Source organism: Struthio camelus, chromosome 27 (genome assembly GCF_040807025.1).
Source record: "Struthio camelus isolate bStrCam1 chromosome 27, bStrCam1.hap1, whole genome shotgun sequence".
NCBI classification, from domain to species: Eukaryota; Metazoa; Chordata; class Aves; order Struthioniformes; family Struthionidae; genus Struthio; species Struthio camelus.
Window position 1 is genome coordinate 3,797,012 of NC_090968.1, and position 26,830 is coordinate 3,823,841.

At 40.1% G+C, this 26,830-nt stretch overlaps 1 protein-coding gene across 7 annotated transcripts in view; it reads left to right on the forward strand.

The window, feature by feature from the left end:
* LRRTM4 (leucine rich repeat transmembrane neuronal 4) overlaps positions 1-26,830 on the forward strand; it is a 238,293-nt gene that overhangs the window by 191,704 nt on the left and 19,759 nt on the right. For 2 of the 7 annotated variants that reach the window (XM_068920877.1, XM_068920878.1), the window contains one exon: positions 8,437-8,493. The exons of the other annotated variants lie outside the window; for them this stretch is intronic. In XM_068920877.1, the coding sequence (XP_068776978.1) occupies positions 8,437-8,493 (57 nt within the window). The remainder of the gene's footprint in view (positions 1-8,436; positions 8,494-26,830) is intronic. 7 annotated transcript variants of the gene reach the window in all.

Here is a 26,830-nt window from a genome sequence, read left to right on the forward strand (position 1 = left end):
GGAACGTTTTAAAGGACTTCAAGTTGCATGTACAGATTAAGGAAAATCCAAGTCAGAGAGGTTAGTGGGGTAAATGCCTTTGTTAGCGATGACTGTGAGAACAGGAAGATGAGCCTTTGTGTTTCTTAGATCCAGCGTTTATCCCAGAGTTCCCGATACGAGATTTCTTCTCAGTTTTATGAACAGCTGAACTGGAAGGGGTTCAGAATTCAGAAAAGAATCCAGATGTTTGATCTCAAAAAGGAATCTCAGGCCTGAACTTCATCATTTTGGTTGTTCAGAGGATTGCTATCTATGCAATAGATATAATTACTTTGGACTAAACTGAGAACTTGGGTTCTGAGTGCTTGCAAGGTTTGAAGTGAAGGAAGTCTCAGTTCTCCCAAATATTGTGACATCCACAATCATGACGTTATCTATTATTGATTCTTACACTGGCTATCAGAAAGGCTCAAGGAACCGTTGTAAGATTCTCCGTCAAAATACCCTTTTTTTTCCCTTCTTCTTACTGCAGGTAGAAATTCCCTCTTCCCACCTGTTGGTGTAGCTGAGATGGTGAATAAGGTTGTCTCTTTTCTGGCTGTAAGAATACTCATTTGCATTTGATATGAGTTTGAAATGAGAGTAGTTAGTTAAGGTACTCCGCTGCTAGTTCAGAGACAGAAATATTAGGCAATTCACGGACCGTTTCTGTGCACCAGTTACCTTTTTTTAAGCAAAGGTGGTGAGAGTTCTGTTCTCCCACCTGTCTATTTGTGCTGTATGATGTCTCATAATGCGTGTTCCTGACCTTGCCTGAGGCCTCTGTTTAAATATTTTTATATTGCAGTATAAACAATTATGTTTATACTATGTTTATGTTCACCCATGAGGGCTATGGGTTTTTTTTTTTTGTAACCCTGTTCCCTGTATGTGTTCACATAAGAATTGTATTTGCCGCAGCATGTAGGCAAGAGGGTTTTTTTCCTCCTTTATTTCTTTATTGGCCTGAAAGAAAAGGTGAGATAGTCAGGAGTGCCAGAGCATTGCTACAGCTGCCTCTCACCTTGAAACCGTAGGAGAAACCCATAAATTTTGAATATTGGATTTAAGGTTTTGAAGATTCTTGATAGAAATACTACCAATGGAGAAAGAAGCACTATTGGGATTTACGCCGTACTTTGATTTAATTATTCTTAGAGAAGCATTATGTCCTGTCAAGGCACTTGTCCTTTGCTGTCAAGGCTGCAAGCGCCAATTTCACTTTTGCAAAGAGGCCCATAATGGTCTGAAAATAAATAAGTATGAAAAATTGTAGATATGATTACAATAATTTTCAGTGCCATAAATGATAATCCTTTTAAGTGTGCTCCAAATACTATACTCATCTGTAATTGTACATGCTTGGACATTCCTGCGCAGATCCTTATGGCTCTGCGGTATTTTATTTGCCTTTGCGTCAGTATCAGCAGAAAAAGGAGCTGGTGTTCATGAAACACACCAAGTTCTTTGCGTGAACATGGCTGAGAAATGAGACAGGTGTAAAGAGGACAATTATTTTTCTTGCCGTTCAGAGGAAACGTTATTTGCTCTGTTGAAATACACTGTGGGTTTGCATGTGCCTTTCAGTTATGTCAAATGATCCTTTGAGTTATGAGAGCAGCTAAGAGTTGTGGGTGGCCGCTGAGGCCTTCGTTTTAGTGGGGGGCTGTATAAGCGTTTATTTGTAAGGCAACTGCCTGCCCTAGAGCACTGCCAGTCGACCTCCCAGGCAAGGGTTACGTTAGATGAAGTATAACAGCCGAGCTTCTGACCGCGCTGGAGCTTTTATACATCACTCAAGCACTTCGGTGAACCCAGATAGTTAATTCTGATGCTCTGGTCAATTCCTGCTCGGTAGTGAGTCAGGGTTTTGCTGAGAGGAGGCTAAGGCAGCTAGCGCCCTCCGCCACTGAATCAGCATGGCCCATGCAGCAGGCTTATCTCTGCAGAAAGTTCAGACTGGGGCTGCATCTCTCCTTCAAGCAACTACTTCACCTTCCCAGTTCTTCCTGAACTTTCAATTGGCTGTGTTGTCACTTTAATTTCATAGCATCTAAGGCCAGAAGGGACCATTAGATCATCTACTCTGAACTTCTGTATATCACAGGCCATTAAGTTTCACCCAGCTACCCCTGGGTATTCTTCACTTCCAGTCTTTAAACTTTTATGGAGTGTTCCTATGCCATATTTTATCACAGAGGTAGCTACATTTCAGTGAAATGTATTCTATATATAATCAGGTACACTTGTGAAGTGCATTAGGAGCCTTCAGAGAACCTTGTATATATATTAGGCCTGAGATTTTCAGAAACGCTTAGGAAACTAGGGTGCTCAGTTGTGAGTAATTTTTATGAGAAATTAGCATCTAAATGCCCAGGTAGCTTTGAAAATCTTCTCTTTTAGTGGGAGGCATAAAAACAGCCGTTGAGAATTAGTTAGTGTTAGACGCTTAAGAATAAGATGTTAAAAAATTCCTGTTACAGACGATTGTATAATGACCTGCTCTGGAGGGGACATTTTCTTCCTGACTCCAAGTGTTTAATTGTTGGCATGAAGCTTGCGAGTTGGTGCTCCTTTTTAACTTCTCAGCCCACTCAATATAACTCAGGAAGACCTTAGGAAGGAACAATGAAAATGTCTGTTGGTGTTTTGGATTCTACTACTTTATCAATAGTGATATTTATGCCATAGTACAAAAGCCCTGATTGTCTCACTGCACACTGGCATGTGAACTGCAGATCTCATTAGCATCAGTGATAGTGAAACCTGTTTAACAGAAGAAGAAATTTTCTATAAGATGGTACCATGGTGTGAATATTTATTTATTTTTTAGTAAAAACTGTTTTCTGACTGTTGGGTTTGTAAGGATTAACACTGCGTCAGAATTTCAAGAGACTTCATTGACAGACCTGGTCCAGGATTTCCTTTGAAAGTCAGAAAGATGAAAAATACTTGGCTCTCTGCAAAAATGACATCAAATGAAGATCTCGCTTGTAAGGCACGATGACGTTTTGCTGTTGGGTGTGTTCTTTTAAAGCAATGTAGTTGTTCTTGTACTGACTGTAGCATGGGTATAAATTCCTGTCGCATGGTGTTGACAGTGTAGAAGGGTTTTTTATTCTGATCACTCAGGTTTCTTTACATCATTGGAGCAGAATAAAAAGGGCGTGGGACATGTCTTCTGCTGTTGGCTTAGCAGGGGGCGCGCTATGGCTTTCTGGGACAGGAAGCACAGGGCAGAGACAATGAAGCTAAACATGTGCAAGCCAGGATATGTATCCGAAGGCAATGAAGTAATGTTTATACAAGTAATATCACTCAGAAATAAGCTAGTGATGCATGTGGTCCTGTGCCATATGGATTTAGCAGTTTTGGACTGTACTAGCTCAAAGCATTCTGCATGGTATTAGATGGACCCTTTCTGAAATTCAGAGTACAGAGTACTGAAATTTAATGAGAAATAATCTTCAGATATTTTTTAAAACCTGTGTATCAGAGGGATATAGAAAGACATTTTCCAAGGGACAAATGAAGTGTAAACATTCTATTCTTTTTTTTTTAATTATTTTTATTTATGGAAATAGGGTGCCTATTTGCATTTTAAAAATACCCTAGATAATTCCCTTTTACTCTTCAGAAAGCAACTCTGTAAACTCTCATGAAGTTGTTAGTTATCCTCATCATCTCCACTGGGACAATGTGTTAGTCTCACACTCTCTGGTAGGGAGTTTTTCCCCACAAACTCATTTTCAATTCTTTTTAGTCATTTCACATAGCGCTTAATCATACCCACCAGAAATAATTTTTCTCCATCTTTTGTTTTGTATCCTTTGGTATATTTGCAAGCAGTTACATTCTGTTCCCATAATCACTTAACGAGGAACGGCTAATGTAAGACAACAGCTAATAGAGACATGGTAGTAAGTATCAGAGTAAACCTGCCTTCCTAATTATTACATGCCAGGTTTAATTGTATGACTGCAAATATTGGCTCAGACTACTTCCTGTGACATGTTGTGACTAAAACAACCCACATCTATTCATAAGGTACACGTTGCCCAGAAACGGAAATATTTGTCTTATTTGACACAATTTATAATTATCCTAAAGAACCTGAAGAGTCTTCCCATTCCCCCACTCCCCCCTGTTTGTCTTCCTGATTATCACTGTGGCTCTCACCAAAACTGGTGGGTGTGGCTCCTCATTAGCCAAGTGATTTCTTTAGCAATTTTCAGGATTTTAGGCAGCCCGTCGGAGAGAAAAAATGAAAAAGAGTACAAAGGATAGCTTTTTTACCTGTAGAAAATTCCCAAGTGCAGGTCAAGTTCTCTGTTGCTGTAAATAGAAGGAACTATACTGGAGGCAATGTAGCTCCATTCCCTTGGAGAAGAGACAAATCTAGCTCTCACATATTTAAAAGCAAGACACCAAATTTTATTTATTGATATTGAAACTATAAATTGAGCCTGCCTTTAGCAGTCTGTAAATCTATGGAGCACCAGTTGCTTCCATAGACAGACAAGATTTATGCTGGCTGGATATCTTGATTGAAATACTGTGACCTTTCATTATTTTGTGGTGAAGTAATTTAAGTGCAGCACTGGCAGCCCCAGATGTTCAAAAACCAGCCTTCGACCAAAGTCAAAATAATACTACGCACTGATTTCATTTGAGTCCTAGCTTTTGGAGGTCTTTGAGCTTTGCTTCCTCGGCATGTTTTACATGGAAGGTCTTGAAACCGTTTTTCAGTGAAAACTGCGATCATCTCGTAATTGCATGATACCAGAAAATGAAGCGTTAAGAACATCATCAACTATTATGAGAACTTGTAAAACCCTAAGAATCATCAGAACTATAAGCAACTGAAAGCTTGGCACCGATTGGAATGTGGTCGCTCACTTGGATGACCAACTACGTATGTTGTTAGTTAGTTTTTACTCAACGTTTTCTCATACAGACCTCCCGAGGTGCAGCTGGTTTGAATGTGGACGGTTAACACAAGACCTGTTCAGGCGAGGACTGAAGAAGTTCTTAACAGGTGAATTGAGCAAAAAGATAACTTCCAGTTTCATTCAAGACAGCAGAAATTTGTTGTGATAACGACCGAGTACCTCAGAGGCTGCCGTTTTGCTCCCGCCGGAAGTCCTAAGGATAGCCCATGGAAGCCCATGGTTATTATGATGGAGACCCTGGAAAGAAAAGAGGAAGCTAGACCCCTGAAAATAAGGGGGAAGGGTGACTTAGTCATTCTTGTGAGGTGCTGGCTTAATTCCCAGCTCTGTCGCAGGTTTTCTGCGTGACCTTGAACAAGTCATATAATCCTCCTTTACCTTAGTGCTATGTGTAGGAGTAATGATATCTCCCTGGGCAAAAAGATGGCTTTCCTGTTGTATTTTGATGCTGAAGTGACTGGAATTGCAGGTGTTTCACTAGTAAAGACATGACTGTATCAACTCTTCTATACTACATGCATGTGGAGCGCTAGGTAGGCACACAACTATATAAATACAGATATAACCACACAAAGATCTGCTACATATTCCTTTATTCACACTGCAGTGCTGGCAGATGTGTTCTCAGCAAGATTCCACCATATTCCACAGTTGAACGGAGACCGTATGCTATTGAAACGAAAGAAGAAGATTAATTAGGCTGTCATTGAGTGAAATTGGTTTTGTGGATGGCAGGCACACTCAGAAGCCTGCGTGGAGGTTATCCATTTTTTTAAATTATAGAAACGGAGGGAGAGAAAGAGAGAAGCCTTGGAGCTTAACTGCTAGCCTGCGATTGGCGGGATGTTTACCCAAGTGGCTGCGCACGGTTCCTTCAGCAGTAGTGACACAGCAAAGGATTTGTTTGCTTTGAGTGTGCTGCTCTGTTACCTAAGGAGCGCTCACAGCGGAGAGCTGAAGCAACAAATGGCGTCTGCATGTGCTTCTGCAAATGAATTGTCCGATTTCTGGAAGTCATTGGTTCATTAAAACCTGAAATTTCTTGCATATCGGATCAGGCTTATGTCATATTTCCTAGGATCTCCATGTATATTGAAGGCTTGACTTATCTCACCATAAGAGCAGGCTTGGAGACCGTTTGCCAGCAAAAGCAGGTGCAGCAGAAGAAAATGTACCTCTAGGGAAGGGCAGATGGTGTCTGCAGTACCTCTGAGCCCTTGGGGTAAAGGGCTGTAGTGCCAGAATTGAAGTTCCAGCTGCTACTGCGTAGGTACATACTTGTTAGAGCTGGGGCTGGCTAGGCCTCTCCCCAGGGTCTCCAGGCCATGTGATGTTGCCTTGTCCTGGGTCTGTCCTTTGTCCGTGGGCTCTAGGTCCTGTAGAGAATCAGGAGGTTTGGCTTGTACTGAAAACTTACCTTGAATTTGGGCTAATTGGGCCTGCTAGGTAGCAGCCTGGAATGCAGTTCATCTGTTTGAAAAAACGAACAAGCAGACAGCCATGTGCAATAGGGAAAATATCTGCCTGTGTGTGATTTGAGACCTGCTGTATCCTTCTAAAGGTGCAAGAGATGAATATTGTATTCAAATTCTTGTAAATTTAGGTCTGCTCCATTACATGCAATTCAGCAACAAGCACCTGTTGTATTCTTTTTCTCTCTTCAGAGAGAGACGGAGAGAGGGAGGGAGGGAGAGGAGTGCTTTTGGCCATATTCCAAACCAGGTAATAATATTCCCCCCTTTCCCCCCCACCCCCGGCTCCATTTGTAGTTTCCACTGGAAATGAAAGTCTTAGCATCTGCCTTCATGTGCTAGAGGCAGAGTTACAATGATCTCTGTCAGAGAGGGCTTGGTGACGGGACAAATCTTCGTCGAGGGACTATTTCGCTTTCTCTGCTCCCAGACAGAGCAATAACAGAACCAAACCGACAGTCGAGCCCGTTCTTGGCTGGTGGAAGAGTGGGTGGTGGAGCAGAAGAAACCGAACACGTAGATTGGAGTAGCAAATGCTGCAGATGCGCTAGACCTCTGTTACCTGCTGTACTGTGGTGGCATAACCCCTCGCGTCATAGTTCGTCATCAGCCCTTGATCTGTAGCGGTGCACTAACTTTACCAAGGAAGTGCCCTGGGCCTGTGTCAAGGAGCTTCGCAGAATAGTCTGTCTGTCTCTCTCGCTCCCTGTAGAACACGCTGGCTGTTGAGGATGGTAGGAGGGATGTGTTTCCCTCCATCCTTCCTTCCTAGAGGAAGGAGGGAAACATACAATAAATCCTACTCTCTTCCTCCTATCTTATAATATATACAAATGGGAATGACAGGATTTTGAGCACCGTTTCTTGCACTCTCTGCCAGTCGTTGCTAGTGTTCGTTGCTTAGTTCTGTAGCTGTACTACTGCAGTGGGATTGTCCCAAGGACAGACTGTGCCATGGGGCCAAGCATCTGAAGGTTGCACAGAAATTCCAGAGGGTTTGCAGGTATTCGAGATCCTCAAGTACAGACCCTGTGGGCCCTATATCCCAAACACTGAGGAGTGTTGTATGAGTTCCTGGGATCTCACCCATTTTGTTGGAATCAAAGTAAGTTTGGGAAATTTTGCTTAGTCTAGTATCAGGAAGCAGTCTGTATATCATTTTAAGGTGTGATGCTGTGCTGTTGCTTCCTGGGAGCAAGCTTGAGCCCATTTGCTTGGCAGTCCTTGCAAAAGAAAAAAGTTGAACAATGATACAATTCACTGAACCAGCAGTGTTAAAATGCAAGAAAGAATTGTTTGTTTACTGTTAAATAATCTTTTCAAAGAGTGATTAGAATGCTTGTTTGAAATGTTTTATGTAACTTTATAAAGCATAACAAAGCCAATGAACTAGAGAAGTCAAAGATCCTGATTCTAGGGTTTATTGGTTGAACAGTAGCTTGCCTGACCCAGAGCATGGTTTTTCCAAATTCATATATCCTCTGTATCTCTTTATTGTGGAATCTACATCCTTTAAACAATTGAATTTAAAAAAGTCTTAGCTTTTTTGCACTTTTCCCCCAAAGTTGTATGAGTTTGCTGAGTCTTCAGATTTTTTCTCCAAACAGATGCAGATGTTTTTCCATTGGTTAACTGTTCCTACAAATCTATTTGTGAGAAGAGAGGTGTCACTTAAAAGTATCAAATCAGCAGGTTGGAGAAATGGATGGACATTTTATTTAAAATTCAAGAGAAGGAGACGTAAGGAATGAGCTTGGAACTAGGCACGAGAACAGGTGGGGCTGAAGGCAAATATATTGTTTGACTTATCCACAAATTTTTGAAATGTTGTGGCATCTCAAGTTTTTTTTGTTTTGTTTTGATTTGGTTTTTTGGTTTTGGGGTTTTTTTTTGAATAATGGGAGAAAGTCGTTTCTTTCAAATGGTTGTTTCTGTGTGGGAATGAACCTATTCTTTTCTTTTCATTTCCTCCTTTCCTGTGTCTATTTTAGAGCTCGGTCACAAGATCCAGGGTTGTAATTGCTGGACAGCTTGTGAAGGAGCTTAAGGTACTCTACACCAAAATTCTTTTCCCTCTTGCTGCAATGCATTTCTGGTTAGAGTTGTGGTCTGATATGTTGTTTGGAGCCATTTCACAACATAAGGATGAATGGTATTTTTTGTGCTGAGAACTGTTTATGTTATTCTTAAAAAGAATGTTATAAGCCATGTAAATACTTTTAATTTGATATTCCAACCCAGGAGCGGAGATGTCTTACCTATTCTGTAGCCTCTTAAAAGTGGCAGCTTCTGCTTTCATCCATAGGGGTTATATCTCGGTGAATACCTTTTCTTGTCACTTGGAAGCAATATAGTCTTTATTATCCCTATGAAGAGATTCTCATAAATAATTCAGGAGACATTCGTAAATAGAGCCTTAATTATTTAAAACCTTTTTTCCCATTAGTTACTTAAGGATGTTGCCTTTTGTCCACCTGAGTTGAATTTATTGCAATGAATAATCGCTTTCATTTCAATTAAGTTTTGTATGTACACATCTCTGAATCTTGTATCCATCTGTTTGCCATCTGCTGATTGGTTTGCTATTTCTACAAAGCTGCTTTTTTGTGGTTGTAGGTGGTCGTCATACACTCAGTATCAAATTCCACATTGAAATCGTTGTGGTGACAACCCGTAACTACATCAGTCTCCGTGTATTTATTACATTCCAAGACAACTAAGATCACTAGGTTGTTTTAATTCAGCTAGTTTTCTGAGCGCGCACTTTCTGTGAGCGTGTCTGTGTTTCTTTTTTTTAAAAAGGACTCATCTGAGTAACTGCCTAGAGATGGTGTATTGCATTGGGTGTTCTCTCATGATCAGCTGTAATTATTATTTGCTGGACTAGTTCCTAGGAGTCTGTCACAGTTCGTTTTGTGAGTTGCTGTGCAAACTCAAGCCACCATCTTGGATAACGTACAGCTACAAGAGACAGCTGGTACTTACTAACAGGAGGATAGCTAACTACAGCTACAAGCTGTGCTGCCTCAGAGCCCACCTGAACTGGACAGAACTTCTCATCGGAGCCAAAAAATTCTTCCCGTTCGGTACTTGGTCCCATTTTTGCACAGGAAGGATCTTGGCTCCGTTTTATACATCTGAGGATAGAAACGTGAACCCAGTCCACAGCCAACATGCATTATTTCCTCTTAGCGGCCCGTTGTTGTTCTCAGCATAACTCCTAGTACAAAGGCATTCATACCAGGCAAGCATAAACGATCCCGTTTTCGCTGTTGGAGGCCTTGCAGATAGGCTAAGGGACTAAATGTCTCTCTAGATCACTAAAGAGGAATGATGGCTGTTGTACTTGCCCGAAGTACATGACTGCACGTGCCAGCTCTAGCATGTTGTTGGCTTCACATCGCACATCTGAACTAAGCAGACAGGAAATTAATAGAGAACAAGGACCACAATGGCCCCATCATTACCAAAGAATCTTATGTCTAATTTCATCTGTTCTCTCTATGTGTGGCAGCTCTGCCGCTGCTTATTTCCAGGGTATGATTATAATGAAGGCAGCATGTCCAGTAAAGGCTTGGAGAAAGGTACGAGTACACCAGTGACTTTTTCAACTCCCGTTAAACCGGCTAAGCTTAGGTTTATGAAGGTGAGGCTAGATAGGAGAGGGAGAAATGCTTTTCAGAAACTCCCAAACAAAACGAGAGAGCTACAGACACACTCGGTATGTATTAAAGGAGATTTTATCTTTGCCATAGTAACCAGCCCAAGCCTACCATTTCTCTCTTATTCACGATCCTGCTTGGGAACTTTTCCTATAGCAGAGCATATGGTTTAATAGCTGAGATCTCAAACATTGGCATGACTTGGTATCAAACGCCAAATGCCCAGAGCTCCCCATCTTCTGCTCCACTGAACAAACGGTTAAAAAAAATGGAATAAAGATAATACCTAAACCAAAATCAACAGCTGTTCTGGAGCCAAGAAGAACTAATTAACTTGTAGCAGGTGCTGCCTCTGGTCTCCATTTCCATCTGATTAAAGTCTGAAAATCTGCTGCCCTGTTGTAAACAGCGAAACATAGAGTCAAGGAAGGCCAGGAGGGAAAAAGCCCTCCCTTGAAGTAGTGGAGGTATTAGTTTTGTAGCTGTTACCATGACTCAGTGTTTTCTATGTTTGCGGAAAACTTCCTTTTTACTTCCTACACCCAAAATGTCATTCAGCCAGAGGCAGCTGTCACACTGATGGTTAAGGGATAGGAGAAAGGAGGTCTGAGGAAACTGCCCCTGCTTTGCTGTGATTCTGAATGGTCTCATATCCGTTCAGTCCTCGCTGTTTGACCTAGAGACCCCAGTTAGCATCAGGGCTCATCCTGCCAGATACTCTAGAAATACCTAAAGAAAAAATAGTTAACCTGAGGTATAATGCTGGCAGTTGATAGAGTGGCCTACATTATTTCCCTGGAGTATTCTTATGTGCCTGTTTAGAAAAGTCGGAGCTTTCATAAAAATAGCTCTTGAGCTATTAGAAGAGCCAGATATAGGTGGCATACATATTTCTTAATCTGCTTGAGAAATTATATTCCAATGTAAATTTTTCAAGTGTTCAAGAATATAAATGTCCATTTTCAAATGTGATGTACGTATTTAATAGGGCCTCTCTCCAAAAAAACAAAACAAAAAAGAAACAACAAAAAAAAACAGGACCATAAAAAAATGTCAGCTGCTTTTAAGGACCTAGGCATTCAAAACTTGAGGTTAAGTTTCTAAATAATTAAGTCAGGCTTGAAAATCGGATTCAGACTTTTAAGCCACAGAAAGACTTTTTGAAATCTTATCTCAATTTTGACTCCCAGTAAATAAATTGCTTTTAAGATGAAATCTTACAATTACTAGGGTTTTTTGTGGGCACTTCTGACCCCGTACTCCCCCCCGCCCCCAGCCGTAAAGCCAAATTATAGCAGAGTATATCCCATGTGATTCCCTTTCTGGCCTTATCTTATCACTGTCTCTTAGCTGATGTGATTGAAAAACTCTGGCATTCTGTGACATAAATCAAAATACAGAGTACTAAATGTCATTGCTGTTCTTCCAGAAGCAGATCCAGTCACTTCAGAATGGTATGCTCTCCTTCTATTATGCATGCATATGTATATAAAAAAAGGTATATAAATGAAAAAACTCAGGTTGCACCTGGCAGTGCTCTAATGAGCTACGGTGAGGAGAAAATAAAATTATTTGATTGCTACAACTGATACACTTGGATATGGCCTTGTTCTGTTTTGTGGCTACCTAAAATGCTGCAAATGATATGTTCAATTATCACTATTTTCGGGGTTTATTGTATATATGTACTTCACGGTAGCGTGCCTGGCAGCAAATAGCTGCTACAATACATTGGGTCTGTAGTTGCTGAGGACGGAAAGGGCTAGTGGAATAAATCTGTAGAGGGACATATCAGGTATTAAAGCGATTATTGATTTAATACACTTTACGATTGTAACTTTCTGAAACCACATTTTGGAAACTGTTATCATTTGTACGATGACCTAGGAGAGTTCAAGTTACGTAGGATAAGTTGCTCATACACTTCAGTGATACAGAGAATCTGTAGGTGGAAAGCTCCTCGGGGTGTCAGATGAAATTCTCCTCTCCAGCATACTGTTGTCAGTATCTGAAGCTGTGGATGTGCACTAGAGCTTAGGGTTCGCGGATTTACGTTGATGTACCTGAGAGAAGACTCTTCCTCAACATTTTTAATAGGATTGTTGCTGGATAGAGTTTACTTGGACTGAGTTAGATATAATTTTTGCCAGAATGACAACGTAAGATAGAGATGGCATGCCATGGGCAGGATTTAGTGCTTCATCTCTTTGTATGCACCGCACTCAATAAAGCAGGAAATTTATTTAGTATCCAGAGGCAGTTAACTGTCTTTCTAGTGCATTGTTTCAGCAGCTGAAAATGGCAGTACATCTATATATTTATTTATAAATGAATGACTTTCAATACCCAAGGAGAAGGATGAGAAAACCTGTTTTCTCTAGTATTGACAGAGAAGTGAATTTCTCCACAATGATGAACCTTAGACATAGATTGATTTATTTTCTGTTGTGACTGTTAAGATTCCACTGTTTATCCTAGAAGACGCAATTGAAAAGAATCGCATGTTCTGCGTCCCTTTCTTTAGCAAGAGGGTGGCATGGGGCCAATCTCTTGTCGTTAATAGCCACAAATATAACTGTCACTTAAGGGGGAAGATTGTTCCCACGGGGAGGATCTGAGGCTTCTAAAGGGAAATCCCTTCCGAGGGGAAGGAGAGGAGGGGTGGATAGCTAGAAAATGCCCAAATGGGATAATCTTTCTCACTATGGGGGGGAGTAAAGAACCTTTCTTTTTACCAGCCCAGCGTTGTTTTTGCTGTGTTGCAGGCATGCAGACCTGATAGAAAGCTTTCATCCTGCTTCCCCATTGCGTATGCTGTTGCATCTGTTAGACTCATCAGAGATTTGAAATGAGAAAATAGCCTTATGTAAACCAGGGTCTCTCCCATCCTTCCTTTATCCCTGGCAGATGATTATATCTCTTGAAGAAGCTGTGGCCTAGAATTAATTTATCCATCTGTATAGCCCGTTCCAAGCCCTGCCTAAATCCCACGGTGAAGTGGGAAAGGGTAAGACTGTGCACTGGCTCATAGATGAACCGAGCTAAATTCTTCGGCCTGCCAAGGACTTGCTGTTATGTGTCAGTGTGAGACATGTTATTTGGTCTCTTTGAAGGCCAGCTCCAAATCTGTCATCTTACTGGCTCAATTAAATATTTACTCCAGTCTCTTGCCTCATGTTATCACATTTTGAGGTTGTTCTGAGTACTTTTCAGGTTATATTGCACCTGGCCCAGGGGGACTTCACTCTTAATTGAAGTGTTTTAGGTCTTACAATACAATGTATAGTAGTATATACATTACTTATAATTTAATGCATACATTTAAAAATAAATAGGTTAATTAAGGAAGCATACAGGATTACTTAAAGCAGAAAATGGATTTCATTGAGAGCATTGTCTAGAACGCTGTTGATGTCGTCCATTGCAGTCAGATGTGTTGACGTTTTAAGTGTTATGGAGAAAATTGATATTGTGTCTTGTTTCAAGTGTTTCTTTAATGCAGATTGTCCACTTTGATTTTGGGGGAAAAAATGTATGAAAGGACAAAGAAGGGAGTGCAATTTCTGTGATTGTGCTTTTTTTTCCTCTACCCCTCCGTATGCAATGAAACAGTCACAGCTTTGAAACATGAGAAATTTCATTGAGGGCTACTGGAATATTTTCATGTGGATAATGCTTTTTACAGGTTGGGGGGGGTGTTATTCAGTTTGTATGTTAACAAAGCAAATACAAGTATTGTACTAATTTTATTTATATCTAGTATAAAACAATATAATATTGAAACACAAGTCTCTGGATTTTACTGATTAAGAAATTAAACAAAACTCAAACATTCCTATGGAGCCCGTAGTTTTGGCAAAAATTATATTTTTTCAGTAGAAAAGTTCCCTGGCAAAATGTTTAAACTTTCTCTCCTCAATATTTTGCCCTGATTTATTTTCACTGGGTGCTCGAATTCATGAGCCGTGCAGTAGAAATGGTCTTTACTCACAGTCAGGATGGGAAGCTGGGATACTGAAGCTGGGAGAATAGGACTGGAAAATTTCCCAGCTGATTCATGGAATCATATAAATGCTGTAAGTTTACAAACTAGCTGAGATATTGTAAGTATTGCATGATGGCGTTTCAGGGCCGATAGCAGTGAAATTGGAAAAAGTTTGAAAAGCAGTGTTGTGGAATATGGTTTGTGACTTCAGTGAATATTAGTTTTGGCTCTGAGGGGCCACTCTCTCTAGCTAGTAAGGCTAAATAATCATGTTCCATAAAAGCATAATTAGCATTGCATTTTATTTTATGAAGCATCTTTTCAAATCATTATCCTCAGAAGTGAATGCAGTTAATTTTGTGTGGTTTGTTCCATTTGACTGTACTTTATATGTGATTTATCAGTATTCAGCTGGGAAATTTTCCAGTCCTATTCTCCCAGCTTCAGTATAACTGTTACGCCTTGCCAAATGAGGAGAACCTTATTTGCACAAACACAACATGTTAAATCTGCAGGGGTTTTTTACACTTGCAAAAAAGGATGCAAGATTGCAGTGTCCTGAGGAAGAAATCCCAGAGCTGATCTGGTAACATACAGTTCCACCAATAGAGTGAAAAGAACAAACTGTAAGAGCTCCGCAGCTGGAAGGAAATGTTTCTTGCTGTCAAGAAATGAGTTTTCAATAAGAGATACCACCCCCACTCCTACATGCACGCTAGAAATCCTGGCGTCACTGATCAGAACAAAATAACAGACAAACCACATCTGCTGCCTTCACAACATGAAGTCTGTGGTGGAACTTTGCATCCATACCAGTATCAATGAAATTATCCTCTGTTCTTTCGTCAGAGATAAATTCCCCTCCCACCAGAATACTTTACATCTTATTTTACATAGGGATCTCTCTTTCTTTCACTGTAATCACAAAAAATGTAGCTATACATTATATCATACCATAATTTATACCTTATATACAATATATAGATGTATATAGGGTAAGTTTTATATACCAGACATATACATACATACACGTATACTAAGAGACAGCATGCACATGTGCAGTCAAAATCAGTCCAAGCAGAAAATTAATCTCTCCACATCCCAGCTATATTACTTAATGGATGTAGTAGTTAGTCACTGTTAGTGAGAGAGCAGCTGACTGTCAGTCAGAGGTTTAGCTGGAAGAGATGGCTTAGCAACCTGTGCATCAGGGTTTGTAATACCTGTACTCCTTGGAAGCCGGCTAGAAATGATTCAGCCTTTTACACTTCAGAGGTTAGATACAAACTGAACTTAGTGCTTTCTGATTTACTCCTTGCGGTCTCCTCTATGCAGAGAAAGAGGAGGGCCTCATTTGTGCTTTGTGCTTTTTCTAAAACAGTTTCCTCACTTTTGTATGTGTTTTATTGGCTTTGTTTCGGTTTCTTCTCCCCAGTTTCCTCTGGTGGATAGGCTCCGTTGCAGTTTAGTGCTGCTTGTGTGATCCTTCCCATTCCACGGTAAAGTGGTAGCAGTTTGAGGCAACAAGTATGAAAAAAGTCTGTGTAAACAAAAGCGGTTTGTTTATGTCTGTGCTATGCATCAGGGCTGGGTTATGTCCGCACAACGAAGGGAATAAGGAATCAGTCGGGTACTTGCACGTGTTGTATGCATGAGAAGCGTTCTGGGCCAGCTGTACAAAGGCCGAGAAGGACAGAACCTGGCTGCTTTACCTTTTCCTAACGTAACAGCTCACCACATGGAAAGAGGCTTGTAATTTGCCGCTAAGGCAAGTACAAGGGGAGTAACGAAGTCAGAAGCTGTGCTTCAGACCCCTCCCAGTAGACCTAACTGGCTTGATAATACTTCTTTGTTCAGAGCTGTTCCCAGAGGTAAAATCCTGGTTCTTAACATGTCTTTATATTGTATCCAAAGGAGAAAGCGCTTTGGTCTTAGGTATCATATTCACAGTAATGTTCTTGAGGAATTGACGGAATTAGAGGAAAAATTGTCCTCTTCTGCTTTTTTGGCAGTTGTGAAATTTCAAGGTGCACAGTTTGAGGGTTTTTTAATTACCTGTGGCATGAATAGCACTATTGGTTTTCGTCTCTGAATACTGTTTTCTTTTTCTTTTTTTTTTTTCCCCCACTATGTGAGGTCAAACATACTGGATCGCAATGTATTGCTATACCAAATAAATTCCACCTTATTAAGTGCCTTGTGACATTAAGATAGAGTTTTTAAAATAAAAAAAAAGTTGGTTGTAGTGATGTCTTAACAGCCACCTGTTTGGGTTTTTTCTCTCAAATAATTTCCTCTCAAATACAGTAGGGGTCTGCAACAGCAAAATTTTCTCCCCTCCTGTCAGATAGTCACTGGTTTTATGTGCTTGCTTAAAGCCCCAGGATAAATTAGTAGCAATTATTTTGTGATAAGGCAACAGAGTGCATTTTCATTTTTAGCAATCAAGATGGGGACATGTGGGCTGGATTTCCAGTTGGCTTGAACCAGAATAATCCTATTGACTTTGGAGCTGAGCAAATGTCAGCCACCTAAGAGCGTCTCAGTATTTTTTGATTTTGTTTATTAGTAATTTCGAACGTTACATGTCAGTTTGTATCTATTTGCAGATGTGATGCCGTATGAGTTTAATTCCTGATTCCACTAATTACCCCGTGCTGCTGTGTTTAATCCTGCATTGTGGCGAATGCAATTGCATAGCTTCAGGGGTTATAAGAGCCATAAAAGCATCACAGGCTTTGAGACAAAAAGACAAACCAAAAAGACCAAAAGACAAACACCTCATGCTTCCTAGAAATCAGATAACCTGTACTTGTGTGGAGTCACGTGTACAAAATCATCTCTCAGGAAGCTATAGTTTAAAAAAACCAAGCTATTCTTTCTGCTCCGTGGAAGCCCTGAATCCCCATGAAGTTCGAGAGACTTTTTCCTTTGTTTAAAAAAAAAAAAAAAAAGAAAAAAGAAAAAAAGAAAAAGGCGAAAGTAATTGGAACTGACAAGAGGAAAATGATCCATCTGAATGCTTTGATAAGCAATCAAGGCTTAATAGATTAGAAAATATAATTAATTACTTAATTATTCTCAAAGTGGTTGTTGTCGGTAGACTGTTCGTTGAAAAGCCATTGTTGTATAGAAGGATATGCCCGTTGCATGAATATCAGTCACCAAGAACCCGCTGCTGCTTAGCTGGGACTGTCAGTGACCAGACTGCTTGTTTTGTTTAGTACATACAGCTGCTTGCGTACATTACTCATCTTGCAAAAGCTTTATGAGTGTTTGTTGGTTATTTCCCCTGTTTGCTGGAGCGTGATGCCGGTGACCATGATATTGCTGGAGTTATCATACAGATAAACTCCGAAGCTGAGGTCTTGTTTTCTTTAAATATCAAGTGCACTTCTTCCAACAGTAGAAATGTACAATGCATATAGGTACATAGTGTGCTGACAACGTTCCTGTTAGCCTAACTGTATTCTGTCTAGCCATCCAGAGTTGCCAGCTTTTGCAGTAACTGGTGCCTGGGCTTTAGCTGTTAGTCAAGTGAGTATGACTCCCAGCTTCCATTTTTCAAATCAAGCAGGTTTCCCAATTCAGTGGCTGCAGGAGAAATCTGAAATAACGATATGGTTAAACTCCAAAACTTTTCCCACCGTCCTGTCTCCATTCTTCTCCCCTGCCCCACTCTGAAGGGAAATAAATTTTTTTTTATTCCAGAAATAGTAGTTTTTCCAGGCCAATGCCATGAATTTGGGAGGGTCCAGCTCATGATCTCATTATAGTTGAGCCCAGCAGTATGTGCTGTTGACTTTTAAAAATCCCATTTCGGTAGAAAACTCTTGTAAATACTGTTGTTAGAATCGGTGAAATAAAGGGAATGGAATGAAATGGAGCATGGAATATATAGCTGATTTACTTGGTGTATTGTGTGTGAGAGTACATAAGGATAGCCAATTTCCTTGCGTCTCCGGTATGGATCAGTTGTGTTACTGCCCCTCTGAGTGCTCTCATATATGTTTCTCTTGGGTATTCCGGATTAGCTGCTTCCAAGCTAAAAGTTCTGACCTCAGCCGTGTCTGATACGGGGAAGATGATAAGCAGACTGTGCTAGACAGTGTCTGCTGCTGCTAGCAAACCCGAAATATAAAACGAAGAAAGCTGTGGGGTGTGTATAGGCAAAAGCCACAGAGGTAAACAGTGAGTATGTTTGGTGATGCTTCTTTCAGGCTGACTAAGAATGAACGCAGTACCTAGCAGTATTCATCCGTATATCTCAAAGCACTCTGCAAAAAGTTGTCCTGTTTTGGAAAAACTTGAAACTGAAGCATGAATGATGAGTGAACTGATTTGTCCAAAGACACCTAGCACGCCTGAGGCAGAAGCCAGGTCTCCTGAGTCCTGGAGAAACTATCGGTTAGAAACTATTTCCTCAAAGCACAGCAGGAGAGCAGAAAAATGTAAATAGAAACCTTAAAATGTACATATCATTTAAGGAGTTCCATATTTGAAAATGGTATGTTTTAAATAATAAACTCTAAAATCAGTGTTCTTTTTTAAAACTTTCTAGGTTATTTTAATCCTAGAAGTTACTCCTTTTCACAGTCTCTGTGAAGACTGTTATGGAAATACGCCCACAGAAGTTGCTGGGGAGCTGCCTCTTACCAGTAGATAAAAAGTTCTTGGGTTAAATTTTTGGCAGTGACTAGAAGATTGAGGTCTTCAGTTACTGGATGTACAATAGAGGCATGATTGGCTGAGGGAAATTGATATGCGTTTGCTGAAAGTCCAGACCCCTTTTAAAATGTTTCAAGTTGGACACTCAGCCAGTAGTGCCTACAGAGGATATTGGTCTTTGTGTCTAATTTCATACATCTTTTTCTAGTTTGTGAAAGCACTTTGAGATGAAGAGCACTAGAGAGCAGATAAATGTAAGAGGATTCATTTAATAATAAAAGAGCTATGTGTTTGTTCCTTTAAATGTCATTTAGTTAGATGCAGCAGTAGAAAGCAGTGATGGAATGACACTGATGGAGCCATCTGTATAGCTAAAGTCCTCTGAGAGAAGTCCTGTCGCTTCAACATGCTGCAGTTTTCCCAACAGAAGACTGCAGAGCTGATTGCACTGAAGTGGTGTAGCAGAGAGTGGCAGCAGCCTGCAACAGCAAGAGTAAACTTGTCCTGATGGTCTCCGTTTTACTTCATTAGCTCCTACGGTGCCTGGGAGTAGAATGGATTTATATCTCCCTGGAGCCACCTGCACGTGCCGCACAGGGCAGAAGTCTTGTGCTCTCGGTGTTATTTTGCCTTCCTTTGAACAGAATGAAATTAGCTCACTAACAGATTGTGCTGTACTCTACGCTGTATTTCTGTTTGGCTGCTGCGCTGTTTCACTTAGCAGTGCTTTTCAGAAGTTAGGGTCTCACGCTGGTTTCTCTAATTGTACTTGAGTTTTGTTCTTCCTCTACATGTCTTTGCTGGGTCTCTGTAAGTATGTTATTTGCCCATATCAGCGTTCACCAGAATCTAGACATGCTTTCCACAGGAGCTGGTCTGGAGTGAAGAAGCATTTTCTACATTTGTCTGTCTTTGTTACTTCACAGACCTGACAGTTGTTAAATGGGCATCAAAAGTTTGATGACCCTTTAGTAGAAAGGCAGTACTTGGACTCTTAGCTACAGAAAAAAATCAAAGACGCAAAATAGTTCAAGATAAGGTTTTTTTTGATCTGGCTCTTTCTGCACTGCACAATATTCTTAGCAGGGTAAAAGAGAACGTCTTCACGTTGCTCCGTTTCAAGAACGCAATCACAGCTCAGCTAATCTCAGTGAGAGACTGTCCTTTGTTTTTAGAGAGTTTTGAGTACCTGAGGGTAGGAAATCTTATGAATGAGGCCATCCTCAACTGGAGACAGGAGCCTATCATCCTTGTTTATATACTCTAGAAAACATTTCCTCATTGGCAGCAGAATGTGGCAGTTTCTTATCCTCTAATTTTGGATTTTGTGATATGGTCTTGGCATTTGTAAGAGTTTCTAGTAATCTCTTTTGTGCCTGATACTTCAAACTTTATTGTGTCACTCTCGGAACGGGGGACGATTGAGTCTAAGAGAGTTCCAGGTTTAGGCAGAAATTTCTAAGCACTTCAGTGGATTTGAGCACAAACTCTCATTCCCCCCTCCCCCGTGTAGCTTGTTCTCCTTATCACTTAGATGTTTTAAAAATATTTCAAAATGCCTTTGAATTTTTAAGCAATTCACTGAGATGCTTCAATATGTTCAGTTTAATTGAACAGGAGTTCTAAAAGAAAATCCTTTTGAAATTCCAAAATATACTTACTGAAAGGTTCATTTTCTGTACTAATCAAGTCTGCATTGAAGAGACAAAATGAGTACTAACGGTATCAGTAATTTTCCCATAGGATGTAACGGGTGAGAAGTTTGTTTTTACTTCCTGAAAAACATACGTATACTTGTCCATCTACATATTAAAATCAACTAATGATAGAGCTAAAGAAATATTTATTTTCCAACTTTAGCTATGGAAGAGAAGAAATTACTTTGAAATGTACGGTAAGGATTCCCACAGTACCGAATTAGTAGTATTTTACCTTACTTATTTACATGTACAACAAATTTTACAGCCGATGCTTCTTGTAGAGCAAGCTTTCATGCCCTAGTTAAGGGATCCAGTACTCTAGATTAAATCTTCATCAACCTGAGTTGCAGGTATGTGCAACCAGTGCTATTCCTTCCTCACCTCCCCTTCACTTTGTATGGACTGTCTTTTCTCTGAGTGTTGCTCAAGCTGCGAGCCAGCGTTGCCATGTAGAAGAGACGGTGCAGAACGTTCAATGACGAAAACCTACAGAAACACCATGCAGGACTAGGTTGGGGAATGCAAAAGCCCTGGAGGCAAAATCCTCAGTGAGCTCAAAGTAGTTCTCCCACAAAAAGGACTTTGGGATCTCAAACATCTTTTTACTCATTGTCATATTGTGCACTTGGGGCCCAGTCTTGAGAATATGCAGGCCAGCGCATATTATAATTGCATTTTATTGTATTACTCTGGCTTGGTAGTTCCTCGGAGGGTTTAACGGGGACATCTGAAACCTGTATTTTATAGTATGGCTTGTTTAGGCCTGAGGAATAATGGGTCTGGAACTGCTTCTAGCTTTATTTCCGCTCGATGTTCCTACACTGTGTGTTCTTCATTCTTCATCGTTTCTTTCCAGTCATGGGGTCAGGCTTCTATAAACTGTTCAGGATGCTTACACTGTATATCACTATGCCTTTTTGAAGTGTGGGAGAGCGAAAATCAGCATTGTCTCAACCTTTGTTTGGGTTGTGCTTCTAAAGTGTCTGGTACTATGAAGCTTAGACAGAAGAACGTTAGTTTATGATCTGTGGCCCAGCAGCTAACTTGCTGGCTAGCGTCTTCCGTGGCTTACGTTGCTCCCTGACTCTGCTGTTTATTGCTTTGTGACGTACTGCTTATTCCTTCTCTGTTCTCCCGCCTTTTATCTAGATTGTATGCTATTTAGAATAGGTACTTTCCTTGCCTGTGCGTATCTATAGCCCCAATAGACAGACTATCGAGTCACGACTTATACTTGTGCCTGGTGTTGCCATATCATTATCAACGATTGTAACATCAACTGTACGTGTATCTTTACTAGCATATAACTGGACTGAAATATTCTTCCCTTTTCTCCCCTGTTAATTTCTAGTTTTTGTCTGAACAAGCTGCAGTTTTTCGGTTTCAGTGAGCTGACGTGTATCAGAGAGAGATGCATTCCTTCTTATAGCAGACAGGTCTTTTAGTGGTGTCAGCTTCAGCAGGAGGAGGGTTTCTTAAAGTAAGCATGTATTCCCTTCCAATCACTGTCATAAACCAGGTTGCTTTCCTCTGTTCTCTGCTTGGGCTATTGCCAGATGTGGTATATGGAGAAATGCAGTAGCCGTTATTATCAGTTACTGCATTAAACTCTGTCTAGCTACGTGAGCGTCTCAAGCTCAAAAGCTCTTTGCAAGGTTGCTTTAGACCTGGGGTAGGGGCAGGGGTTGTTTCGTTTGGTTGGTTAGATTTGGAGTTCAGATTGCGCCCTGTCTAAGGAGTAAAAGGAATGTAGAGAAAGAGTGTAAATCTTGCTCCCAAGTCCTGGAATCAAGGCTTTCCAAAAGGCAGTTATGGGACGAAAGACTGAAGAGCGCTAATCTGCGGGAACATGCATGGGAAGGGGATACAAGCGGCCATGGAGATGTGTAGGTTAAAGGTAATTAAGTACAGCTGGGTGCTTTGGGGGATCAGTAGGTAGTTTGACAGCATCAAAAGGACACATGAAATTAATGGCAAGCAGATTTTTGTAGGAGGTGAGTGGCTGGTGGAAATGAGCAAAACCCAGTGGGATCAAAATTGGTTTTGAAGATAATACCTCAGTTACTTGCAACTGTGCTCCAAACCCTCCTCAAGCATCAGTTTGCTGTTAGGTTCAACATGGTGTACAACATGGTTAAAAATAGTTTATGATATAAAAATACAAATTCTGTATTCAGTTGCATGATCCTGTTTATTTCACAAAAGCTTTGATATTGTGATAACAGTGCTTAGTACGGACTACTAAGCACTCCCTCTATCACTCAAAAAAGCCTTCTATTCTATCTAAAATGTATATAGCATTCTGACATAATGTTTTTTTAGGATGAGCAACCTTTCAAGAGTTTTGTGCATTTAATAAACAATGTTTGAAAATCAGCTCTGCAAAACGAATATCACGTTACCATGGCAAAGACCAAAGAAATGAAAGGAGGCTGGTTGCAGTTACGAAAAAGAGATTTTACGGCAGTGGGGAACTTGCTGGACCTCTTATTACTGCTTGTCCTGCTTCTTGCTCTCAGTACTGGCTTTTTAGAGACTTCATATTTTCATGATGGAAACATAATACTGTTTTGCCTACTCATGTCAAAACATATATCGCGGTCGTCTTAGTTATATAAATCAGGAGTAAATCTACGGGCGTAAAGGGAATTAGCATAAGTAGAAGGATGATAACCCCTCTCCCATGCTTGTACCTGTGCATGTAGGAATAGAGAGTAATATTCATACCCTTTATGTATTTATGTGGAAACAGGCTTAGTTAGTTGTTTCTAGTTTAATAAAATGCCATAGATTCAGTAAAGGTAAAGGCTTTATGGCCGTTGTTGCTGTTTCTAATACAACTAACTTCTGCTGAGTTATAGTAAGATCCAAGTTGAGCAGAACAACCTCCTTGAAAGTTAAAAATATGTATACACATATGTTTGTGCTGAAACTCTAAAACGAGCATTTCTGATGCTAGAGTAAATGGCTATACATCCCAAAGCTGTTAACGTGAATTTGATAGACTCATTAAAGATGTTCTCATGTTCAAAGAACTTCCTGTTAAGCAAACACCTCTGGGGAAACACACAAGAGTTGCAGTCACTTTCATACTGGTGTTTGAGGAGGGTTTGGCACGCAGTTGCAAGTCACTGAGCTTATATCTGCAAAAGCAAGTCTGACCTTACTGGGCTTAAGTCATTTACACTGATTGTTTGTCTCTTTTTCTCCTCTTGTAAAGAAGCCTGCTTCCCATTGTGTTTTATTTGCTCATTTTATCAGAAGCACTGGAGACATCTTGCATATCTCTCAAGGGGTCCAGCTTCTCCTTCTGCCCTGGGCTCTAGGGTGCAAATCTGAAGAAACAGCAGGGTTGAATCTGATTTCTAATAAAAGGCTGTAAGAGCCCATCTGAACTGCCACCCCTTTCTAAGCGCATGTAATTTTGGAGTCAGGCTTCCAAAGGTTTTCAGGTAGCTTAAAGATGCAAGAAAAGCGTTTCACGGGGTTTACTGAATTGTCTTGGAAGGCTAGGACCCAACTTGCATTTATTTCAACGATTCTCACCCTCGAAAACGGTTTTGGAAGTCACCAGATGAATCTGCTTCCATCTTCAGACAACTAAATGTCTTGGTCATCCATCCTTTATTTGTAACTCTAACAAGTTTAGTAAAAGAAAGAAAGCCTGAAGTTGTAGACAGCCGCAATGCTGCTTCTAGATACGGGTTTTCCTATATAAACGACCAGCAACAGTCTGTTGCATTCCTACAAAGCTTTTCAAGTGTTTTCTCTCTGAAACGGTAAGTTGTCCTGCTGAAACTGGTAGGATTTTATACAACAGACCCAAAACTGCAAATGCAAATAAGATTTAAAAATAAGATTTAAAATAAAAGTAAAAAAAAAAAGAGAGAGAGAAAGAATCACATCAACAAAGAAAAAAACTCTTTGCAATTTTTTACTGCTTAACATTGAGATGCCAAATTAAAAAGGAAAAAAGATGCAGGATCTTGTGGTGTTTTCCTTAGTAACCAAAACTTTGAAGCTGATTTAAGCTTTCCGAGCTTTGTGTGTGGTTCAAAAATATGGAAGTGGGGCAAGGGAAACAAAAATAAATTCACCTTACTCAAAAAAATGTAAATTCAGTATTACTTTTAGAGACAAATTTGAAATAATGGATTGGACTGTATGCATGGGAATAGTTCCATACACTTGAAGGTGTGATATTTCAGTGTATTTCAGTGATGCCACTTCCCTTTATTTAAAGACAAAAAAAATTTAACTTAAAGTGGGGTGAAAGGTGTCTAAATAAATTACTCTGTCCAGGTCAAGCTCAAAATCAGTAATGGTTGGCCAGCCAGAGTCCTGAACTAGTATTCACTGGAACAACTGGAAAACTTCTTGTTGATGCAGGATTAAAATGTAAGTTCTTGTGCACTGAGGTCTGACGAATCAGTAGCAGAGATTTTAGAGCAGATCGATAAACTGAATGGCAACAAATTGCTAGGACCTAGATGGTCTTCATCCCAGACTTCTAAGGACTCTTGTAATATGAAATTGCCAAACTAACAACTGTGAGGTGTCTGTTGTTTACATCAGTCGCTGAATAATAAAAATAGCCAATGTAACACTTTTTTTTTTTTTTTTGGAGGGCTCTACTGCAGACCTAGCTGGATATTTATTTGGTCAAACTAATCCAGCGCAAGCTAAAATTGCCATGGAGTTAGTTTGCTAGACACCAGGATAATGATTCCATGACTACACTAATTATATTAGCATATTTGAACTCTCGGGCTTGGGTAAACATGGACACAATAGGAAGGCTAGGGACAGAAGAGATTTGCAGTTTATTTTCACAGTGAATGTTCAATGGGACAAGGCTTTCATTAGATCTGTTTTGTTGCTGTTGTTTTGACACAATATGTGCTTACAATTTACACTCGCTTCTGAGAGCGTGTACATGGAGGGAGAGAGGTTTCTGTTGTGTCCCACCGTTAAGGTTGATTTTCAAAGGAATATTTATGTTCAAGAGAGCTCAAAAGTTGCAGCGTTGCAGAATGAGAACTTTGTCTCACATCTAGCTTAGGTAAAGTACAGCTACGCAGAGCAGAGAAGTGCTGTGGTTTGGTAATTACAGATATCGCTGCTTGAAGGCTCTGGTTTCTGGGGGGGGGGGGAAGTAATTCTGGCTCCTTCCTTGAGCCAGGATGCCTGAGAGGACATCCTGAATTTGGGCAGATCAATGGCAAAGGTTGTATTTGTCTTCAGCAGGACCAGAATTAATTATTTTGTGTTAAACGAGCACCTCAAGGTCTCAGGCTAGAGTCGGAGTTCCAGAGTGGCAGCTTCTGTGCTGCTCTAATGAGAGACAGCCCTGGCTTGGATATAGTCTTCATAGACGAAACTGAGAAAGGTGAAGTTGTTATCCCCATTTTGCAGATTGGAAAGGAAACAAAGCGTGATTAAGTATATAATGTAGATTGCGCACGACGTTTGTGGCACATCTGGGGAACAAACCGAGATACCCAGTTACACATAAAGCGCCTTCAGATATAACAGACCATCTTGATATTCTAAGCTTTTATGACCTGATCCATAGCACACTGAAGTTAATGGAAGGATTCTCATTACCTTCAGAGGATTTTGGCTGAAGTCTTTTGCTAAGGATTAGAATTCATTTACATCCTAATGTGAATTAACTTTCCAGCTCATTTACTGAAGGTATTTTTGGGAGCTAAGGGGGGAAAAAAAGGTAAAGGAGATGCGTGCGTTTGTATAAAGGCATGTAGGTGTGCATAGCTTTATTGCCAATGTAAATCCCTGGAGTTTTTTTTTTGAAACAAATTAAAGTTTTTGTTTAATTTTCAGGGATCTTTCTACATTTTCAATTTTAAGAAATTTCAGAACAAAGTTTCGTACAGAAAAAGCTAAAAAGGGAAATGACAAAAAATCACCCGATACGTTAATTGAAGGAAAATACACCTTTTCAGTTCTTTGCAACGTTTAAATAAAGGCACTCAAAATCTCATTTTCTAAACAAATCAGAAAATAAAGCAACACTGATTTCTCTCTTTAAAAAGCCATCATGAAATGGTGAGGTTTTTGCATATATGTATGTATGTTGTAGGTATGTGAAGAAAGGGGAGTTAGAAGAGAGGGAGGGAGAAAACTTGTCGGCTTGCCTCAGGTTGTTTTTAGTTTTCCATTAAAACAATGACTTCCAGGAGTAGTTTGAAAAATCTGGATGAGAAATGAAAAAGGAAAATATCAATAGATATTTCTCCATTCTGAAATGATCTAAATTAAGAGAAAATTTAACCTTTGAAACAATAAGAAAAGCCAAAAAGGAACTTTGTTTGTTTTAAAATTATTTTGGTAATGCTTGTTCTAAAGA